The sequence below is a fragment of the Vombatus ursinus genome, unplaced genomic scaffold (assembly GCF_900497805.2).
Source record: "Vombatus ursinus unplaced genomic scaffold, bare-nosed wombat genome assembly UNPS02014789.1, whole genome shotgun sequence".
NCBI lineage: Eukaryota > Metazoa > Chordata > Mammalia > Diprotodontia > Vombatidae > Vombatus > Vombatus ursinus.
This window is the reverse complement of record NW_020954567.1, coordinates 7016310-7036901: the sequence shown is the minus strand read 5'-3', so window position 1 is coordinate 7036901 and position 20592 is coordinate 7016310. Positions and strand designations below refer to the sequence as shown.

Here is a 20592-nt window from a genome sequence, read left to right as displayed (position 1 = left end):
AGACCTGCTATCTGAGGTGAAGGTGTCAGAAAGTGAGCAATAGGAGGATATGAGGGGAAAAGACTGAAATTACCAAAGATCTCAGTAGGAAAAGGACTCAGACACCTTGAGCACAAGCAGACAAATCAACAGAGAGACTATTAATAACAGAAAGATGACCTTCAGGGAATCTAAATTAGTCCAAATGTCTTTGAAAATATTGCAAGTCAAAGGAAAATGAATCAACACCTGATGAGACACAGGACCAAGAGAACATGGGACCACAGCAGGATATTCCTGAGTGGTTCAGGGAAAAAATAAAAATTGTGAAAGCAGAATTTATGTAGCAAAAGTACAAAGGGAAGAATTGAAATAGGGTAAAATAAAAGGGGAATTCAGTGATGGGGGGGCATCCCACTGAAGAACATTCTCATAGAGGCTGGAGAGGGAGAAGAGAGATTCTGTAATGAAAGATAGGGACCTTAAATGGGTACAGTCTGCAGAGGTATGGTGCTTGTAGAAACCACTAGCTCTGACAATGTATTGTGCCTCTATGGAGAGAGTATCTTGCCTCAGGAGAAGGAATCACATGCTGTGGGCAGCTAATATCCAGAGGAGTAGGAGGACATGGTCCCAGAGGGGGAGATTTCATGTTGAATTGGGGGGGTGGGAAGGAGAAGGGGTGATCATGGGAGGGAAGGGGGTGATAATGAACCACTCCATCAGGGATACAGGAAAATTTCTACAATGTGACTATTTCTATCCTCTCTATCTCTTGCTGGAATTGATACTTCTGAGTGTGAGGCATCAGGTATAAGGAAGGAGCGGACAAAATCTACCATGTAATAAGATAGAATCTATTTAGAAGATGGGACTCAAAATAAGTGTCTTAGAAGCTTTAGTTATGTGAGGAATACAGAATAAAGAAGTATAAGGACCATGAATCAAAGAATAAATGTCTAAAATAAACAGAAAGGTAAGAGAATGAGGGAAAGGAATCTTTTTTTTTTTTTTATTGCACACCATTCATGGCTGGAACACTCTCCCTTTCCATTGGCCACCTCTTGCAGGAAGCCTTTTAGGATTCCCATCATCCCCATTTCCTCAAAGTCATCTCCTCTTCCCCAAGTTTTCCTAGAGCTTGTCTCGTCAGGCTCCCCTTTATCCTTGTTGTATTCTACCTTATGTCGAAATTATTTCTATTCATGTTATGTGCTTGTAAGCACCCTGAGGGCAGGGACTGTGCATACCACTTTGCATGTAGTAGGTATTTAATAAATATTTTAAATTAAATTGGTTTAATTGGATTGAACGAAAGGCAGCATGGTGTAATAGAACCAGTCAGGAAAAGCTAAGTCCAAATTCTGCCTGGCATAATCTAGCTGTCATTTAACCTCTCAGTATGCCAGTAAACTCTAAGCCTATAAATAACAGATGAGTTGCTAATCTCTGTCAGTGGACAGAGTTTTCACACAAGGAGTATACTCATGATGAAATCACAGGTCTGGAGCCTCCTCCCTCCTAAAAAAAGTCAGATTAAATGAATGAAATGGAGATAGGAAAGAATGGGGAAAGCTAAAGCTGTTGCTAGCCTCCAAGGAAAATGAGTGGCCTTGGTATTTTCTGTTATTTTGAAAAATCTGACCTGTGTTTCAGGGACTGATGTGATGCTACTTGAAGATTACAGTTCTGATGACAATCCTCCTTCGAGATGCACTTGCCCTCCCAAGAGACGGAGTTCAGTGACGTTTGAAGATGAAGTGGAGCAAATGAAAGGTTTGTTCCTGTGATGGGATTACTCCAAGAAAGCCTGGAGAAATCTGGGAATATTACACAAGCCTCCTGCCCCAGGCTGGCCAGTGGATTGGGCTCCTCTTGAATTCTTTTTTGATTTGCCTTCCTACCACTTCCTCCTGAACCCCCAAAGAGCCACACCTACTCACAGAGGAAGTTGTACTAGAAGACCAAGTTGGGCTCAACATGCCCTTCTCAGCCCCAAACTAGAACTTTGAAAGCCTAGTCTCCTACTTGAATCTCAATATGACCTAGTCACAGGCCCTTGTTGTAAATCAGTTTCCTTCTACAGAGGCAGCAGAATCAACAAGTCAACAATCCACAAGCGTTTACTAAGCTCAGAAAGAGTATAAGTAGAGTGCTGGGTTCAGGAGACCTAGGTTTGGGGTCTCTGCTACTACAGTTAGTGTGTGACCATAGGCAAATCCCTTAGCCTCAGCTTTCTCATCTGTAGAATGGAAATAATAATAACATACTGTCTACTTCATAGAGCTGTTGTGAAGAAAGTGCTTTATAAATGTGTCCTGTTGCTTTGATCTGTAAAATGGACAGATATACCCAATAAAAGCACCTACTTAGCTGTGGCAAAGACTGCCATGTGAATCTTCAGTCTTTCTCAGTGCTCCTATGATTGTGATGATGATTCGAGTTCATAAAGCACTTTACATACACTATCTCATTTGACCCTTAGAACAACCCTATGAGGTAGATATTTTATTATTTCTGTTTTACATATGAAAAAACTGAGGCTCAGCAGTTGGCCCAGAATCACACAGCTTGTCAGTGCCTGAAGCAGGATTTGAATTTGGTCCAGGACTTTATCCACTAGACAGCGTGACCTCTGTGGCCATTTTAGTGTGTGAGGGATGAGGAGAGATGCTGTCATGGGATCTGAATGTGGGACAGGCCCTTTAAGTGGCTCTCTGGGTTTTAGAAAGCCCTTGGTGAGGTTCTTATCCAGTTATCGCTCCCCTAACATTCGCTCCTTCGATTAGGTCAGCTCAATCTAACAAGTAACACCTGCTATGTGCAAAGCACTCTGATAGGCCCTGGGGATTCCAAAACAAACCTACTAACCAAGAAAATAGTCTGTCCCTTCAGGGAGCTCATACTACATGTGTGTGTGTGTATATGTGTGTGCAGATATACATGTGCATGTGCAATCTGTATCTGTGTACATGCGTATGTACATGTATGTGTGTATAAACATCTGTATATACATGCATATTAAAGTAATTGCAATAATTGATATTCATACAGTGCTTTAAATTTTCCAAAGTATTTTATGCACATTATTTCATATAAGTAGAAGGTAATTTGAGAAGAGAGAGAACATTAACAATGCTTAGGAAGGCTTTTGCCTAGGGGAGGTGGCACCTGGGCCTTGCCTGGGAGGGAGCTCAGGATTGAAAAAGACGGAAGTGAGGATGGGAATACATTTCGAGTATAGGGTATGGTTTGTGCAAAGGTGTGGAAATGGGAGTTTGAGGAAAAAGTAGGGCAGTTGTTCGCTTTTCATGTTTGCATTTCATTCGTGCTTCGGACAGTGCCTTACACATGGTAGGTGCTCAGTGTTGTCCTTCTCAGTCTTTGGGTTAGAGTGGAATAGAAGCCCTGCGGTAATTGCCGAAATGACTGGGAGCTTTCAGGCATGATGAGCTCCTTACCTCAGGTTAGCTCTGCATCCTCCATCCAAAGTTTTCTGGGACAGTGAGTCAGCAGGGGGAGCTTCTGAGGGATGGGACCTGGGTCCGGTTATTTGTTTAACCTTTTTCTCTCCCTCTCGCTGCAGAAGCTGCCAAAACCTCTATTCTCCACGTGAAGGCTGAAGTGCACAAGTCCCTGGACAGCTACGCGGCCAGTTTGGCGAGAGCCATCGAAGCGGATGCCAAGATTAGCTTGTTTGGGGAGGAGGCTCTTCCTGGAGTATTGCTGGCTACTCGGACCATGCCAGGGGGAGGCTTTGGGGGCCGCCGAGGCAGTAGGACTCACACTAGCCAGAGGCTGCAGCTGCAGAGCATTGAGGAAGGGAACATTTAGCTTTGGGGCCATCAGTGAGGGACCAGAGACACCACTCAGGGGCAAGGGCTAGAGATGTCATTCCACATGATGCCAAGAAAGCGAGACCCTTCTCCAAGGAAGCTGTGGCCCTGGGTTGGCACAGTTTTGAAGGGACCACGTGGGGGGTGGGGAGAATCAGCTAACGTACAAGCACCAAAAAAAAGAAAGAAAAGACAAAACTGCTGCAGTTGGCAAAGAGTTTTGGCTCATTGGTACACTGTAGCCACTCTTCTAGGTTCTAGTAACTTTATCCCTGAGGGGAGCCAAGGCACATAGATAAACAGATGGGTAATAGATAAACAACATGGTTGTGTTGTATTTTGAGAGGACAGTGTTACCAGGTCCACAAAGTTGGGGCAAAGAAGTTTGAATGTAGCACAAAGTCATCCTGTTGAACTAGCTGCTTTACTCATCACCTTCTTGACCCAGGGACCCTCATAATGAGTTGGACCAAGAACCTTAGAGAGAGGTAAATGCACTCTGTAGGATGGACATCCTTTTACATTGTTCCCAAGGGTATCAGGTTGGTGTCTTGTTCTTTGGGTTGGCGTGTGCCCTTAGGCGCTGTGTGCAGTGATTCCAGTCTGTGCTGGGAAAAAAAAGAAAATCAGAGAGCCTGTCTAGCAGAAGGCCCAGCACATGAAGAATTAAAGTCTAAGAGATGGTGCCCAGACCATCCACCTGTTTGGCTCGTGAGTGCTTGTTGCTGAAGTTATAGGTGGGCCAGGTCAGAGGGAAGTGAGATTGTCCTTGCCAGAGAGCTGATCATTCATTGAGGACCAGGCTGTTTGATGTTCTCACCCAAGGGTGTTTGTATTTCAAAAGAAGGGGAAAACCACTATTCATATGAAAGAGGAAGGGTCATAGACCTTGTGTTTTAGATTGAAAACTTTCAGGATAGGTTAATTACAGAGACTCGGTAGGGGGAATGGTACTTAGCACAACTATACAATGCAGCTCTTATTTTTATTCGGGGATGAAGTTATCCTCACGAGTGAAAGCTTCATTGAGTGGACTTTTATTTGTGATATTACAAGTCATCTTAGAACAGGGTCTTCTTGGGGACTAGGATTAGAAAAGAATTATTGGTCCAAAAAGCTAGTCATTGCTACTCAAGATCTACCCTCCAGAACTTAGTGGTCATTTTTCTTTCACATTGAAGAAAAGAATGAAGACAGAGTCAGGAAACAGTATTTGTACCTTAAAAAAAAAAAGTATACATATACATATACATATACATATACAAGGAAGAGACGACCTGGGTATTTTTTCAGTTTATCTTTCCACTTATTGCATAGTCCCCAGTGGAATACCAGCCAACAGGAAATGTAAGAGAAAAGGGCCTGAATTGTAAAGAGTTCTTCAGAATCCATGAACTTCCTTAGGTCAGATTTTTCTTAGCTTTACCTTGGAGGTTTGGGCTGAAGATGACCATAGGGTCCTAACTGAACTGAAGATTCCAGAAGAATCTCTTCCTTCCCTATCACCTTCCCTTTGACCTGGATGGGGTAGCATTATCCTAGGTTGAATAAAGTCCGTTTGTGATTTGGGAGTTTGGGTTGACTATGACTGAGAGGCAGCATGGTATAATGGATAGAAAGCTGACTTAGAAACCAGGAAGACTGGATTCTAATCCTGCTTCTGACACATACTGGCCTTGTGACCCTGAACAAGTCACTTCATCTCTTAATGCTCTAAGCAGCCCTCTAAGACCGTGAGTTTCAGAGAAGATGCCATCCTGCATTGGTAGAGGGAATTTCTCATCCCAGGAGTTCCCTATACTTAAGAAATCACAGGTCCAGACTCAGTCTCTTTGACTAGCTAAGTCTTAAAGGGGTCCAAGTATGCCTGATTTCAAGTAGCCACTCTCCAAGGTTCTCTGTCCTCATGACACTTCCATTTGGGGCAAGGCTAAGTTCGGAGAGTAGAAGCATTCCACTTTTTAGGCATTCATAGCATTCACTCTGTAGAGCAATAGTGTAAATAGAAAGCATCTTTAATTGCATTCTGTAAGAGGCCTTACGATATTGGCCCACAGTGTAATCTTGACATTCTCCCATTTCAAGAATGAGGCTCTTGTTAACATTTACCAAATTAATACCGTCTTGTGTCAGATGAAGAGAAGGGTATTGTGCTTGGCAAGTTGGGGAATGGCGAGAAGGCTTCCAAACGGGAGAGCAGAGTTGGGGTCTCAAAGTTGAGCCAGCCACAACTGTGGGCTGCCTCTAACAGGATGAAATTGATTAGGAATCAATGTGACATTCTACTCTTGGGTTTAGAAAAAGAAATCAGGTGCATCACGAGGGAGGCCTGGCTAGACAAGGGGATTGCATGAAGAGTCAAGGGATTTAGCAGATGCTTAAGTCGAGTGTGCCGTGTGACATTGGCAGCCGTAGAAGGCTATTGCAATCATAAAGAGCATTCAGTGAAACCTCATGTCCAAAATGAGGAGTTCACAGGATCAGAAACCTAGAATTAGAAGGAGTGCAGAAGCTTTCTAGTCCAATAACCTTATTTTACAGATGAGGAAACTGAACCTCAAGGAGCTTAAATGACTTACCAAAGGTCATGTGGTAGTAGTCAGAGGTGGAATTTAAAGTCGGGTCCTCTTTCTCCAGAGCCAGTGCCATTCATAGGTCTACTGTACTCTACACTGGTCAAGCCACATGTGGAGTCCTGAGTTCAGTTCTGAGTTATTAAGGCCCCTGACAAATTAGAGCAGGTTGAGAGGAAGGAGACCAGGATAGTGAGAGGCCATACAATCATTGATTCAAAACCCTAGGTATAATTTGCTTGGAAGAGAGGAGGCTTTTAAGGAGAATATGACTCTTACCTTCAGGTATCAGGCAGTCATGTTAGAAGAATAATTATACTTGTCATCAGTCCTGGAGGGCAGAATGAGAAGCAATGAGTAGATGCTGCAGAGATAGATATTTAGGTTCAATGTAAAGAAAAACATTTTGGGCAACTAGAGCTTATCCAAAAATAGAATGGGCTGTGTTGGGAAATAGTGAGTTCCCCATCATTAGAGGTCTCCAAGTAGAGATTGAATGACTTGTTAGAGATACTGTAGAGGAGATTCCTATTCAAATGGTTTCTGAAGTCCCAACTCTGAGGACTTGAAATTCACTTCTAGGTGCAGGGATGGGGTATACACATGCATGACCGAGAGAAAGAGATTCCTTTCTTCTCACCCCCAAGGAAGAAAGGAACTCAGCTGTCAGACCTTTTTGTGAGATTTGAAGGTTCATCAGATCTTTGACTCTCCCACCCACCTGTCAATTTATAATTCCTGATAGCAGGAAAAGGTTTTGTTTCTTTCTGAAACTTCTCTGTCGTCATATCCCCCCAGAATTCACCTGAGACAGTATTTATAAGGGCTGTATTTCTTTATATATAAAGCCATTAGGGACAAAAGGATGGGACTGGGGCAAGTGACAGAGAGAGGATGAGGAGATAGTCCCTGACTTTTCACCACGGTCCCCTATGTGGAGCCCAGCTGCTGGGGGAGGGAGGGTGCCAGGGAAGAACAGGGCAGACCATCTGCCAGGATTACCTTGACTTTTTTCAGTGCATCAAGAGAAGTTTTAGAGGTTGGGTGGTCTAGGATGCCTTTTCCCTGAGTGGCTAAAGCTCCAGGGGAAAATGCCCTTGGAAATTAGCTGATCTGTACCTAAGTGGGTAGTACTGAGACTCATCTTGTGGATCACCTTGTCTCCAGTTTAGTTTCTACAAACTGCTAGGTACTTTGTATTGCCTTGTAAATTACCTTATCCAAGTTAATTGAGAAAGACAGCGTGTTCTGAGGTAAATCCTAACGTTCCCTTTTGTGTCTAGAAGTATCTGAGCTAAGAGAATTTCATGTAAAATACCTGCCCACCTAATGGAGATGTCAAAAACAAATCAACCCCTGTTCCTCTCTGCCTCCCCCCACCCCCTGCAAAAAGCAACAACAACCTGTCCCAGTTCAGTTGAGATTCCAGGCCACATTAACTCCGTCCAAGCCAGAGGTGTCACTGCTGGAATGAGGAAATCTTTCATGACAAGATAAAAGCTATTAATCTTCCAGTTGTCTGACTAATAACTTCAGTCCTGACCCCAAAGGTTGCTGCCTTCTCATGGTAATGCAGGGCACTTTAAGGTCTGTTAACCACCCTGGCTGCTTTCTCCCTGTTCATTCTACTGTATTGAAGCCTTAGAACTTCAATGTGTTTAGGTCTAAAAGATCATCCAGTGTTACCTGTGTCTAGGAACAAGAGCATCACATGCTGGGGGTTGTTGGGGTATTTGGGCCAAGCAGTTGACGTCTGAGGGACCTGCTATCAACTTCACCATCTGAAGCAATAGATGCTGAAAGTTGTTGGCATGGAAATTGTCACTGTTATCTTTGTTGAAAGAATGTCTGCGCTTAGGGGGAGGGATTAGGATAGTGGGTGCCATTTTGAGGGATTGTATGTCTTTTCCATAAAAAAAAAATACAAAGAAGACGAGGATATAGCATAAATCAACCTTGCAGAGAAGTACAAAAAAAGTGCCCTATTCAGGCTTCCTAGCCTGGATGGTATGGAAAGAATGCAGCCAAAATCTTCTAATACTTGCCCTTGGTATATGGCTATGGACCTGGATAAGAAGAGATTTATCAGCCAAGCTTTATGTGCCCAGGCAAATCCATTGGCCAGCATTTTCTTTGTTTCATGGCCCCAAGGGACCAGATTACCTGGGGATACTCCCTTTGGAAGCTAATGGTCACTCTGTGCTTTAGGAAGGAAAGGCTCAAAATTCAGCACATGAAGCATGGTGATGAACACCAAGGTGCATCATTGTTCCAAGCTCTAATTACAAGAATTCAGAGCATTCAACTGGGAGCATTGTGATGAGTCAAAAGCTAGGAAGTGAGGTCCAGGGGCAGGGCCTTCTGTTTGGGCTGCACATCTCAGAATCATAGACCATTGGAACTGGATGACACTTAGACATCATCTGGGCTAAGGGGTCTTAACTTTTTGTGTTTTGTGGACTCTTTGGGCAATCTGGTGAAGCCTATGGACCCCTTCTCAGAAAAATATATTTTTAAATGCATAAAATAAAACACATAGGATTGCAAAATAAAATTTTATTGAAATAGTTATCAACATTTTTAGAAAACAGGTTCACAAACTCTAGTTGAGAACTGATATAGTTCAGCCCCTTCCATCTTATAGGTAAGGAAACTATTCCAAGGTCACATAGATGGTAAATGACAGAGCTGGGATTTGAAGTACGGGCTAATGACTCAGATGGATTTGTCTTTCCAGTAGTTTAGGGAGGGAAGGAACCTCTTTGCCACTCAAGAAAGACATGGAAGTGTTCAAAGACTTTGATGTCAAAAGAACGAGCAGACTTACAGAGGGATATTCTTCAAACTTTGACAAACTGAAGAACATGGGCTCTAGGGGGAGTATTTGTATGACCTTAAGAAATCATAGACCCACAGGAGATGATCAGGATTGGCTCAGAGCACAAACTACATCTTCACAGGTAACAAAGAGCACAACTTTGGCCAGTGTTATGTTTATGGATGTGCATCACAAAGTCACCGTGTTCATTTTGCTCAAAGACTCTTAAACCTTTTTCCTGAACAGTGTTAACTAATACAGAATTTTAAGCCACTTCTATTAAATTGTTGACACGGGCATTTTTGCCCTAGTGTTGGGAAATGCCACAAATCATAGAGAAAGTCAATTCTATCTCAATGTTGGGCAAAGCTGAGGGAAGGTTATGTAGCACTGCTGCCATATAAGAATATTGTAGAGGATGGAGGTTGTCTCTGTGGGAGGCACAACAATATATTATTCCATGATGCAGATGCATGACAAACAGATCTCTCTTAATATGTGTGCTGATGCAGCTCTGAATCATGGAATGTACCCATTCAGGAACTGGTATTTGGATTGAAGTTTGGGGATTTTTTTAAAGAGTAAGCAAGCTAAAGACAATTTGGGAGTTGTTGTAAATCAGTATAAGCAAATGAAAATGTATTTAGAACAATTTTATTTCTTTAATTAAACACTTGTTTGGGTATGTGTGTATAAGTGTGTAAAATGTGAGGAGCTGCTATTCATAGGCATGGAGATCTAAGGTGAGTTTCTCATAGGCAAGCCCAATTCCCAACCTCCTTTTACATTCACACTTGGATACAAAGGAGGGAAAAATAGAGAGGGCCATAGCATATGCTGTCCAATTTTTCCAGGACCCATTAGGCACCTAAGCGTTTATAATAATAATAATGCTGTACTTGTGTATTGCCTTCTAGACTTACCAAAAGGCTTCTAGCTCCATTATTTCATTTGCTCCTTACAATATCCCTGTGAGGAGTTGAGGGCAGATATCTGAAGCCCTAATAGATGGAGTAAGTTGCCTATGTGACACCGTGGCTAGTTAGTGACAGCATTAGCACTGGAAGCTGGGGCTCTGGCACCTTCCACTAAGTCTTGGCACCTCCCCATGAGTTAGGTCTATGATTGCTTGTGTTTTCCAACCACTTACCCTTACTGCCAACCATGTTGCTGATTGAACCAGCAATGATTATTTATGAGCCCTTGTCCTTGAGATTTAGTCTTGTTGACTCCACCTTCCCAACAGCTTTCTTCTCCATCCTCTTCCCCCTGTTCACACGATCACCCACCCTAATTCAGACCATCATCACCTGTGACTTGTATTCCTAATTGGTCTTCCCACTTCCAGTCTCTTCTCTCCAGACAGCTGCCAACCAGACATTCCAAAAGCATGGGTCTGAACATGTAAGTTCCCTGATCTAAGTTTAAATGGCTTCCTATGCCTCCGGGGTAACATAAAAACTCCTCACTTCGGCCTTTTATAATGTGACTCCAGCTTCTATTTCCAAATTGATTTCATGTTTCTCCCTCCCACACACTACATTCCAGACAAACTGGGCTGCTTGGTGTTCCCCATACATATTAAATATTCTACCTCCTGTGCCTGTGCTTCCCTCCACACAAAGCTGTTCCACATGCATGGTAATGCTTTGCCTCACCTCTGCATCTTGGAGCTTCTAGCTCCCTTTAAATGTCTGCCCACTTGCCACCTCCTCTAAGTGGGCTTTGCTCTTCTGCCACATTGTTAACACTATCCCTCCTCCAATTATATTGTATCTACTTTGTATATATTTTGTAATTATCTGTGTACATGTTTTCCTCCAGTAGAATGTAAGCTCCTTGAGTGCAGGGACTGCTTTATTTTTGTCTCTCCAGTGCCTAGATGATGTCTTGCATGTAGTAGGCACTTAATAAATGTTTGTTGAAGTGAACTGAATGAGATATAAACTATGAGGCTCCATATACTACACTGTGTCCCCTTACAGAACCAGCAGGAACTCTCCATTTCTCTAATGGAATGATCAGCCTTTTCTTGATGGGTAGAAGCTGTCAGTCTTTTAACTGTCTTACTACTTGGCATCTAAATTAATTATCCATCAATCTTTTTAAAAATTCATTTTTTTTGTGTCCTACTAACATCTATTTTCCCTCTCTCCCACCTTTCCCCTCTCCTCACTCCCCCCACACCCCGCGGTGGGTGGGTGGGGGTGTGTGTGGGAATTCTTACAACAAATATGCATCATCAAGCTAAATAAAGTTCCCATATTTGACACGTCCAAAAAATATGTCTCATTCTGCACCCTGAGTCCACCACCTCTTGGGAGGTGAGGAGCACATTTCGTCATCCACCCTCTGGAATTGTTGTTAGTCATTGTGTTGATCAGAATTCTTAAGTATTTCAAGTTTTTTCTTTACAATGTTGTTATTGTACAGATTATTCTGGTTCTGTTCACTGTGTCAGTTCATACAAGTCTTCCCAGGTTTCCCTAAAATTCCCTTCGGCATTCATCTATCTTACCACACAATTGGGCCTGCTATTTCACACCGCAGGATGGCATTTGCTTCTATTTTGCAAACAAGTACCACTAAGAAGCATCCCAACCAATAGGCCCCTCTCACCTCTCCCCTCCACCCCCATAGATTTGACTTTGGAGACCCAGGAGAGGTGAGCTCATCAGAGGTGGTCTTTAGTCAATACAGCCATATGAAAAGGAAATTCGTATTCTTTCCTGTGAACTTAAGTGATAACTGCTCTTTCCTGGCTCTCCTACCTTTCTCACCATTCCTTCTCAGACTTTTCCATAGATTCATTGCCTTCCCCCTGTCAACTAAATGTAGGTCTCCACTAAGGCTTTTTCCTAGGCTCTCTTCTCTGGGCACAGTTTTTCTTTGCAATCTCATCTATTTCCTTGTTGTTCTTGTTGTTCTGTCAATGTCTTTCCCAGATTCAGACCCTTGACGTCATCCTTGACTCCTCATCTTCCCTATCCCACATATTGAATTAGTTGCCATATCTTGTTATTTCTCCTTTCACACTCTCTTAGATCCATTCTCTTCTCTCCATCCTCATACCCATCACTCTAGGTCAGGCCTTCCTCACCTTTCACCTGAACTATTGCAATAGTCTCTTTAATTGTTCTCCTTTTATCAAGTCTCAGCCCATTCCAATATATTCTCCATGGAGCCATCAAAATAATATTCCTAAAGCACAGGTCTGTCCATGTCACTCTCCTACTCAACTCCAGTTGTTTCCTGTTACCTCCGAGATCAAATATAGTCTTTTGTTTGACTTTGAAAACCCTTTTTAACCTGGCCCCAACTTATCTTTCTATTATTGTACATTAATCCCCTTTATGTACTCTATGGTCTAACCAAACTGGCCTCCATTTCTCCCCTCTGCCTTTGCATTGGCTCTCTCCCATGCCTGGAATAAACTTTCTTTTCATCTCTGTTTTTTGGATCAGACCTTCAGGCCTGAGCTCAAGCACTACCCTCTTCAAAAAGCTTTTCCTGGGGCAGCTAGGTGAGGCAGTGGATAGAACACGGGCCCTGAGTTCCTGAGTTTGGACCTGAGTTCAAATACGGCCTCAGACACTTGACACTTACTAGCTGTGTGACCCTGGGCAAGTCACTTAACCCCATTGCCTAGCCACAAATGAATGAATGAATGAATGAATGAATGAAGTCTTTCCTGATTTACTCTGTTCCCTACCTCCCAACTACCAGTGCATTCCCTGCCAAAATTGCTAAATATTTATTTTGTATATATTCCATATATGCCTATTTAGGTACATTGCCCTACCCTGACTCCTTATTAGACTGCCTTAGCAATTTATTTGTCTAATCCTGCCACCTGTGAGGTGGGCTGCAAGGGCACACGATCATCACCTGCCACAAGGTTCTACCTCAAGCAAGGACCTTGAACAGGTTAATCACCCATTTCCTTCACTAAACCTCTGTCCAGTCACTGATTCTCTGCCTGGACCTATTCCTCAGTGATTAACACACTCCTACCTCCCTCTTCCTTCATCCTAGTGATTCTGAACCCCTGGATGTCATATAAACCAATTCATCATCCAGAACTGCCCACTCACTCCTATGCCTTTCAACCCTACTCTCAAAATATCCCACTTTAGATCTACCTGCCCTTTCCACTGAGCTCTCTCTGGAATGCCTGCTCCATAGTTAAACTTGTTTTCATCTTAAACTTTTCCTTTCCCACTCCTTCCATCTTCTAGCTCTCACTGAGACCTGGCTCCCTCCTGATTTCCTGATTTCCTTGATACTCTTTCCACCACTGGCTGTCCTTTCACTTTGATCCTCACAATAATCCTGGGAGGTAGGTGGTGAGCACAGTGCCTGGCACATAGTTAAGTGCTATATAAATATTAGTTGTTATTATTTATATTAATGAACTCAGCATCAGTTTATGATTTTCTCCAGTTCTCTGAATAGGATCAAAGGCAGTAGATATTGGAAGCAATCCAATATTGTGTCTTGACAAGGCACAATCAGTAATAGAATAAGGGGGCAAAGGACTCAAGTATAGAGGACTCAAGTATAGAGGCTCAAGTATATATCCTAGAGTTTAATTGATTCACTGAGGGGTTGAGATAGGAAAGGAAGGAGAATATGACCAGTACAAAGGTGATAATCTGGAAAAGAATTTAGGAGTAGAGAGACTGGAGGTCACAGGATGAAGAACAGGAATGGAGGTAATAATGTGGAGGAAAAGATGGAATGATAAAAGATTGTGCTATGACAAAGGAATTTTAGCGTTTACAAATATGGAAGTGGAACACTTGTGAATGATGACAAAATCAAGGGTATGACCAGCTCTTTCACTCATATACCATGACTAACTGTTTATGTTACTGGAGTCAGAATACTTATTGGTTCCCATTGCAACTTCGAGAATCTCCCTCTATCACCATTACTGTTACTTCTCCTCCTTTAAGGCTCATCCAACCCAAATTTATCACCCAATCAAGATTCTTGTAGCTATTGTCTACTAACCTGCAGAGCTCTCTTTTTCCTTCTTCAACATATTCAGTGCTTATCTCAGTCTTTCTCTACTTCTGTTCTTGTTCCTTGTTCTAGGTGATTTTAACATGAACATTAATACTCCCTCAAACACCCTAGTTTCCTAGTTCCTCAATCTGCTCATTGTCCATGACCTCTGTCCCACCTCAGCCACAACATTCACAAAGTTTGTATAAAGGAAGATTTTTTTGCTAGCCAGTAGGCTAGCAAATAAATCGATTAATAAATTGATTATTAATTACCCAGAAACCCTATCTCAGGCTTTTCATTCATCTCACCAACAATACATTGATTAGCTTCATTTAAGTGATACAAACTCAAAGCACAAAGTATTTTCACTTGAGCCCATAAAGTCAAGAGGATTGTCCTTCCCTCTCTGAAGGGCCCCTACCTTCTCCAGGGAGCTATGTAATATTCCAGACTACTACCCTGCCATTGCCACTCTGCAGTTGAAGCATTTGAGACTGTTAAAAGGTGACTCCTTTCTCTCTGGATTGGAACAATTCACGTAACAGGCAAGGTCTAGGTTTACTCCTCCATGTCTTGGTCCTGGCCCCCCACTGTTCTTCAGCCACAGCTCTTACTGGGTCCAGAAACCTTGTGTTGTCTCAGTCCAGAAATTCCTTCATGACTCTGTCACTTCTAGATAACTGCACTTGGTGAGAGATCTTGTCATTTATCTGCTGTCATTTCTAGGGTCATTCAGGACCCTGGAGAGGTCACAGATTTCCTCTGAAGTAATCAGTCAGTTTTTGTCCTCTGGCTACCTCAGCTCTGGGTCATCTTGTATGTCTGCCTTCTCTCTTTTAAAGGCCAAAGTCAGAGATGCTCTGGAATAGGTCACAAATCAATCATTTATCCTTCATGTGCCATAAGTGGGCCAATGCTATACAGTGTAAAGCAAGCTCATACTTTATTGAGGAGCCATCGTGAATGTTACAACAAAGGCTCCTTTCCAAAAGCTCCTAAAACCTCTTAACAAGGAGTTAGAGAACCCCACAACAGGGTCTCACTACCCCTATTTCTCCTTAGTATTAGCAGATAAAAGAGCTGATTTTTATTTCATGGTCTAGAGGACAGCCGGTTCAATGAGACATGAAACTGTCTTTGTAAAACTTAGCTGTGAGAGGCATGTGGAGCAGTGAATGAATTCAAATCTGCCCTTATTTTCTAGCTGTGTAACCTTGGGAGAACCTCTGCCTCAGTTTCTGCATCTGTATAATAGGGATAATAATAGCCCATTCATCCCAGGGTTGTTGTCAAGATAAAACAATACTTGTAAAGTATTTTGCAAATCTTAAAGTACTATGTAAATGCTATTTATTTGTTCGCTTACTTGTCTGTTTAATTATTCATTGTTTAATTTATTTTTAGCAATCCAGGATTAATCAGTTAACTAAAAGGAGCTAAGATATCTAGCTGTTTATTGATTGACTGAGATTCTGTCATGATCCTGTGAATGAATGTATATTAAAATCCACGATGAGGAAAAAAGCACCCCACAATTTCTAATTAAACTAATCACAATAGCTGTAAAAAAAATGCAAAAATGTTGGTATTTATACCATTTAATGGGGAAAGAGAAAAGTGGAACTATTTCCATAGAAATATCTTTCCACAGTATTCTTTGATGTTCATAACTCATACCCAAGATAGTCAACACATTTGTTACTCATTTTGATATTCCAGTGAGATCTTTTAGGCAGGTCAGCACATACCTGTCAAAAGATTACCCTTCTCAAGGCAGGCATTTAGCATCTGCACAAGTGATTTGAGTGGGCAGAAATGTCTTTGGATGTACAGTATTGTAAATAGCAAGGACCTCTCCTATGTGCCCCCCCCCCCTTTTCCTGTGGGAGAATTGAATTGCAGAACATTGGTGATTCATCCAGTGGCCATGCAAGTAAATGGTGGGGCTCCCAACTTTGTCCTTTTTGGCTCTACAGCCCTGGAGGTCAGGTTTTCTTCAGGGCCTCCCAGATCCAAATGTGGTGCCATATGTGTTCAAAAGCTAGGTGGAAATAATGGAAATGCTTTCCTGCTTTATCTTCCATTCTTGGCCACCTGGGGGCAGAAGAATCACTGCACATGATCTTTGAGTAACAGAACAGTTAGATCACACTTAGGTAGTTACTAATTTAGTTATCAAAAACAAACAAAAAAATGAGACTTCAGGCTTAGTACTTCTCATGTGAAGCATTACCAAACCTATAAAGTAAGTGAACATAAAATTCATAAGCCAAATCTGAGCGTATGAGGCAGCCCATGTGGCTGCTTTGATTGGAGAATCCGGGGTTACTTCTGGGGCATAGAGCCTCTTGGAATCCAGAGTCACCCGGATGTGTGTGCACACACACAGATCTGGATGTACATATATGTGAATGTATACATGTGCACGTGTATATAAGTTAGTGCTATATATGCATATATGTATATGCATATGTGGGTATATGCAAAGTGTTTATACATGTATAATATATAAAACAATACACATATACACGTGCATACACATGTACATATACAATGTATTATGTATATAAGTGCTTATATACAGATATGCACCATGTATGTGTGTATGTATATATACACACATAGACATATGGGGGCAGCTAGATGACACAGTGGATAGAGTGCAAGGCCTGGGGCCAGGAAGACCTAAGTTCGAAATCTGACCTTGGGCAATTACTACCTGTGCGACCCTGGGCAAGTCACTTAACTTTGCCTCAGTTTCCTCATCTGGAAAATGAGTTAAGAGAACGAAATGGCAAACCAGTCCAGTATTTTTGCCAAGAAAACTCCAAATGGGTTCATGAAGAGTCAGATATGACTGAAACTGAACAATTACATATAAATATAACCATGTATGTGGAGATATATCTACATATCTCTAAATAATTGTGTGTGGGTATGTGTAACTATACAGCTTTCCATCCAGACTTGTAATTTTATTAGTATAGGGAACTTCCTCAACCAATGCAGACTGCTCCACAATTAAAAGTCTGAGTTGCCTGGGAGGTTAAGTGACTGCCCTGAGGTCACACAAGAGTGTCAGAAGCAGGACTTGAAAATAGGCCTTTCTAGCCCTCTATCCACTGGGCCACACTGCTTGTCTGTATATTGGTTTTGGACTAGACTTGTGGTTTCACTAGTATAGGGAATTACCAATAAGGAAACTCCCTCTACTACACCAGCTCTGCAGTTTCTAGACTTAGTGAGGTGCCCAGGGCACTGTGAGAGGATAAATGACATTCAGAGACTCACATTGCCAGTGTTCTAGAGGTGGAATCTAAACCCACATCTTCTTGACTGCAAAGCCAGGTTTCTATACACTCTATCATGCAGCCTCTCACGCACTTATATGGATCTATGTTTGTGTATGTGTGTAGTGAGTGATTAGAATTCTTTTTCTGCCCAATCATTTCCTCTCTTTTCCAAAGCCAAGAGCATTAAGCAGTTGATATGAAAGCATTAAGTCGCTCTGTGTGTGTACATAGCAGATTTAACTAACTTGTTTTTTCTTTAGGATATCACTGAAATGAGTTTGCATTCTCTAGAAACCTATTACTATCTGCTGTATGGCAGGGAGAAGCTAGCCCATCTTACACGCACACTCGGACATCTAATCCCATCCTCATTTTGCAGATGAGGAACCTGGAAGCCTCCTAGGTATCTCAAACTCAACATGTTCAAAGGAAGTAATTTTTACTTCCAGTCAGTCATGCAGATTTGAAAAAGTAAGCTTAAAAAGTTCTTATTCAGCAGATGTAACGCTTGGCATCAGTGCCAACCAAATGTCCATTATTCATTTCTAGGTAATGTTGCCTGTTGTCATTTATCTCTGGGTATTAGTCCACATTTTTCTGCTTGAACTCCTCTTTGAAAGGTGGTTCAGATGTAAACAGGGAGGTATTTTGATGCCTGGTTCTTGACACAATCAATTGATCTGTTCTCCACTTTTCAGGTATCAAATTGCGATGCTAGCAGTAGAGATTTGCATCTCTTCGAAATTAATAAATATTTGACATTAAGGTTATTAAGTGGGTCAATCTCCCACCTATTTTGGCTTCAAACCATGTAGCAGAAATAAGGATCTGGCTCGTTTAAAAAGTCAGGTTCACAGGAAAACATTGTACACAGTAACAGCAATGTTTTGTGTGATAATCAACTATGAGTGACTTAGCTCTTCTCAGCACTACAATGATCTAAGACAGTTACAAAGGGCTCATGATGGAAAATGCCATCCACTTCCAGATAAAGAACTGATGGACTCTGAATGCAGACCGAAGCATACTATTTTCACTTACTTTATTTTTTTTTCCTTTTGGTTTATTTCTTCTTTCACAACTGTGACTAATATGGAAATGTTTTACATGATTGCACTTATCATTTTAGGAAGAACGAAGGGGAGGGAGGGAGAAAAAGTTGGAATTCAAAATCTTGTTAAAATGAATGCTAAATTTTGCTAAAATGCTAAATCCTAAAAATTGTCTTTCCATATAATTGGAAAAAATACTATCAAAAATAAAAAAATTTCAAAGTCAGGTTCATAGCTTTCTAGGTAAGAAAAGGGCACCCTCCCTACTTTCAAAAAATTTATTATTTAAAAAAAAATTTTTTAGTTTTGAATTTTCTTCTTCTCTTCCACTCTTCCCCATCTCTCGAAAAGACACGAAATGCGATATTAATTATACATGTGAAATAACGCAAAACCTATGTCCACATTAGCCATATTGGGGGAAAATAAGGAAGAAAGACTCCATCAGTTCTTTCTCTGGAGGTGGATAGCATTTTATACTGTATTTCAGAATTGTCTCGGATCTTTGTGTTGATCAGAATAGCCAAATCATTCAGAGTTTATCATATCATATTGATGTTACTGTGTACACTGTTCCCCTGGTCCTGCTCAAATTCATTTTGCATCAGTTCATATGAAGTCTTCCCAGGTTTTTCTTAAAGTACTCTGCTTATCATATCTTACAGCACAATAGTATTCCATCACAACATATACCACAATTTGTTCAGCCATTCCCCAGTAGATGGATCTCCCCTCAATTTCCAATACTTTACCACCCTCCCTTTTTTTTTCATCTTTTTGGGATACAGACCTAGTAGAGGTATTGCTTGGTCAAAGGGTATGTACAGTTTTACAGCCCTTTGGGATAGTTTCAAATTGCTCTTCCGAATAGTTGGATCAGCTCACAACTCCACCAACAGTGCATCAGTGTTCCAGTTTTCCCATATCCCTTCCAACTTTTGTCATTTTCCTTTTCAGTCATATTAGCCAATCTGATAGGTGTGAAGTGGTACCTCAGAGTTGTTCTAATTTGCATTTCTCTATATGACTAGAGATAACTTTGACCTTCTTCTGAAAATTGCCTATTCATATCCTCTGATCATTTACTGATCAGGCAATAACTTACATTCATATAAATTTGATTCAGTTTTCTATATATTTGAGAAATGAAGGCCCTTATATAATTTCTCTTTTAAATGGCACTTCAGAGCCCCTAGAACAAAAGAGGGGAAAGAACAAAAGCTGAGACTTGGAGCTGGATGTTAACAAGTAACTGAAGGCCCATGCACAGCTGTGGAACCAGTCAGGTTGGGTGCCATCTTTGCAGTCTCCCAGGCCTGAAACTGAGGTGTTATACTAGACCCCTCACTCTCTATCCAATCTGCTGCCTAGCCCTGTCAACTCTGCCTTTGAAATACCTCTTGTGTATATTCCCATTGCCCAGGTGTAGACCCTCATCATTTTATGATGAGGGTATGAACTACATACGGTTTTCTGATTGGTCTTTCTACCTCAAGTCTCTCTGTACTAGAGTCCCTCTTCCTCTCAGCTATCAAGGTGATCTTCCTAAAGTGAAGTTCTAACCACGCCATCCCCCATCAATAACCTCCGGTAGCTTCCTATTACTCCCAGGATTAAATATAAAATCCTCTACATAGATTTAAAAACCCTTCACGACCTGGTCATTTTCTGTCTTTCCACTCTTCATACACCCTCCCACATATTCTGTGATCCAGTGACACTGGCCTCCTTGCTGCTCCTCAAACAAGATACTCCATCTCTCACTTCCATGCATTTTCACTGGCTGCCCCCTTTTCCCCCGCTGCCACCCACCCATGTCTGGAATGCTCTAATCTCTACTACATTTCCTACAAAAAAGCTTCCCCTTCCTCCCCCTTCATGCTAGGGGGCCTTCCTTCTATTGATTATCTCCAATTTATATTGTAGGTTTCTTGTTTGTATACAGTCACAGATTTGCATGTTGTTCTGTGAGTTCCTTGACAGCAGGGACTGTCTCCTGCCTTTCTTCTTATCTCAGAACTTAGCACA

General features: G+C 41.7%; 1 protein-coding gene across 4 annotated transcripts in view; it reads left to right on the top strand.

Moving 5' to 3' along the window:
- Positions 1 to 9891, top strand: part of GPR161 (G protein-coupled receptor 161) — a 50851-nt gene extending 40960 nt beyond the window's left edge. For all 4 annotated transcript variants that reach the window (XM_027868488.1, XM_027868485.1, XM_027868487.1 and 1 more), the window contains 2 exons: positions 1636 to 1755; positions 3566 to 9891. In XM_027868488.1, the coding sequence (XP_027724289.1) occupies positions 1636 to 1755; positions 3566 to 3813 (368 nt within the window). In that variant the 3' untranslated portion in view covers positions 3814 to 9891. The remainder of the gene's footprint in view (positions 1 to 1635; positions 1756 to 3565) is intronic.
- Positions 9892 to 20592: the final 10701 nt, after the last annotated feature.